This window comes from Triticum dicoccoides, chromosome 4A, assembly GCF_002162155.2.
Source record: "Triticum dicoccoides isolate Atlit2015 ecotype Zavitan chromosome 4A, WEW_v2.0, whole genome shotgun sequence".
NCBI lineage: Eukaryota > Viridiplantae > Streptophyta > Magnoliopsida > Poales > Poaceae > Triticum > Triticum dicoccoides.
In genome coordinates, this window is record NC_041386.1 from 667,352,868 (window position 1) to 667,355,833 (window position 2,966).

General features: G+C 45.0%; 1 protein-coding gene across 1 annotated transcript; it reads left to right on the top strand.

Annotated features, from left to right (window-relative positions):
- Positions 1–729: 729 nt before the first annotated feature.
- Positions 730–2,582, top strand: LOC119289640. The gene is made up of 4 exons (XM_037568920.1): positions 730–1,138; positions 1,224–1,460; positions 1,945–2,209; positions 2,327–2,582. Exons 1-3 carry the CDS (start codon positions 1,110–1,112, stop codon positions 2,066–2,068), a joined length of 390 nt encoding a protein of 129 aa, XP_037424817.1. The 5' UTR covers positions 730–1,109; the 3' UTR covers positions 2,069–2,209; positions 2,327–2,582.
- The last annotated feature ends 384 nt before the right edge of the window (positions 2,583–2,966 follow it).

The following is a 2,966-nucleotide window of genomic DNA, read 5'->3' on the forward strand; positions in this document are numbered from 1 at the left end:
CCAAAACCACCATAGTTAAATTGATTCAGATTAGCGTAACTTACTCGTGTTCATTTTGTTTTGCAAACTTGAATAGATGCATTGCAACTTTTAGGCAGCAATGGAGTTATTGTTTAACAAGCTAAGCATTTGATCGCTTTGGTGATGATCCCGTCCTACAATTTAGGTATGTGAATTATCTACTTTTCGGTTTGTTTCTGCAATAGCTACCTGCTTCCCAGCTAACTATATATTTCTTTTCACCTAAGACAAACATGATCCGCTTGGCCGATCAGGCAGTCACAGTGAAGTGAGAGCATGCAGTAATGCTAGGGTAAGTATGGCTTTATTTCAGGTTATGTATGAAATGTCCTATCAATTACTCATGTGGTTAGACAATGGTATATTTAGGACGGGCCTTTAGGTGTTGAGACCTGGAAATTATAAAGCTGAAATTTTATTTTTAGTAATAGCCCTGTTGCCATTTTCTGGAATTTATAATTTTTTAATAGGTGTTATGCTTTACAGGTCCATGGTCCTTGTGATGCCGTCTTCTGCTGATTTACAGGTCCTTGCAGTTGTCGTTCCCATGTCTCTCTGACTTCGCGTGTGTACATGGTGAGCTCTTTTTTGTTCGTCTGTTTATTCGGTCGTTCCTAGAGAATGTATTTCATGTGCTCTGTCTTGGTTGATAGTGTACCAAGGACGCGGAGTATGTGATCACGAGCTCACAGGAGCTCGGAATCACAGCCGTCCAGAATCGCTGTAAGATACGTAACATTTAATGAATGTGCCATTTGGCGGGATCACGCGGAGCGGGGGAAAAAAATGGGGTACGCTCATATAGTGGCCTGACATGTGGGCCTGCCGAAACGGAAGTGTGGACGCCGTCGACGGAGTGAGGACCGAGCCGTGGATCGAAAATGGCGCCGGCGTCCTGATCCGTGGACCAGATCACCGGAAGGCTGTAGCTCCGTGAGGTCGTGCAGTAAATGCGTGTAGGTGCGCCGCGCGGTGCCAGGGCAGCTAAGCCGGGTTAGGGTTTTCTTCCCAGGCGGCGGGAGAGTGGGGATATCTACTGCGCGAACGGCGGCGGCGGTATCCAGATAGCTCGAAGTTCACCGGCGGCGATGGACTTCCTGCTGCAACCTATAAACAGGTAAGAATCCTGCTGCAACTAGATTCGCTTTCTGTTTCTGGCGGACTGCATTTCTCATTTTGTATAGTTTGTCTGGATTACACAGAACACTGCTACAGGAGGTGAATGACAACAACAGCAGTAGGGAGCCGATGCGGTTCCCGGTGAGTGCGCCGGTGAGCGCGCAGGCTGGTTTAGATGTGCCAGCGGTGGCAGCTTCAAGTGCAGACGATCATATTTGCCCTGAAGAGGCCCCGGCGGAGGCAAGAAGTGCAGACAAGGAGCAGGGTCCAGAGCAGTCGATAGAGCAATTGGACCCAAAAACCCCAGGATGGACACAAAGGTACGGCTGATTTCACTGGAAATTCATGATGAATTACAGTTAGAGTATTAGAATGAATAGAAGAAAAAATGTGAACAGTAGCATAATCTAAGATGTAAGTACAGATTCAGAAAGTGGAAATTACATATTGAATTGTTACTTGGTTGATGGAAAAATTAGTGATGGGAGGCGGCTATGAGGGGATATTAAGCAATAAGTTGTGTCCTATGTCAGTCATGCGAAAATCAATTTCAGGTAAATGAATCCACATATATGTAAAACTTGGTTGCCATTTGAGCAGACAGCATGCATAAGCTGCTGTTCTAGTGAGGGCACACCAGAAAGCAAATAGGTTCAGAACAGATACACCCCAATAGGTTCAGAACAGATGCATATTACCTTTCTGTGGAAATTAGAGAGTCACCTGAATACTTTGTTATGCATACATTCAGTTTTTCAAGGCTAAACAAACAAACTTATATGTACTTGTTTGCACTGTGAGCAGAGTGCGTCTGGGTGCTGCTGCTCCATTCAGGCCTCCTTCTGCAGATAGAATAACAGCGTTCGAGAAGACCGTACGCCAATTTGCAGAGGACCCAGGGGACATTGTTATTATTCCAAAAATATGAACATCATTCGACACACTCGGTGAAGCATACGACTTTTACAATTTATATTCTTGGGAAAAAGGTTTTGGCATCTGATATGGAAAGAGCAGGCTGAATGTGAACCGGACGAAGTGCATGCAGGAGATAGTGTGTGAATGTGCGGTATGTCAAATCATATTGCAGATATGAACATGTGAGGATTTATGTTGTAATGGGGAAGCATCATGTGGTATGTACTGACTGATTTTGTGTGTGTTTATTTTTTGATTTGATTGGCAGGGGAAGGCAATTGTTGAGAACACACGGTCCTGTCGCTGTCAATGCCCCACACTCGTAAGGTTGTTGCGTTCCAAGGACAATGGTTGGTACATAGCAGAGCATCGGGATGTGTACAACCATGCGTTGACTCACACTTATGGACAAACACTCCACTGGCCATCGCACAAGCATATTGATCAGTACAGCAGGGACCTTGTGAAGCAGCTAAGGCAAAATAATGTCAATCTGGCAAAAGTGTACAACATCCTCGGGAGCTTGTTTGGTAAGATGGAGAATGTACCATTCACGAAGAGAGCTCTGCAGAATCTGTGTCGAAAGATAAGCCATGAGCAGGCAGAGGACGATGTTAGGAAAAAATGGAGGTATTCCAAGAACATTGTTCAAAGGACCCCCAGTTCACTTATCGGGTTCAAGCAGACAATGATGGAAGAATCAGCACTTTGATGTGGGCAACAGGCAACAGCAGGCTACAATACAGTTTCTTTGTTGATGTTGTTACCTTCGATACAACTTACCGGACAAACCTGTATGACATGCCGTTTGGTTTATTTGTGGGGGTGAACAATCATTTCCAGAGCATAATCCTTGCTGGAGTATTGGTGCGAAGTGAAACAGTTGAAACATTTGAGTGGGCATCCGC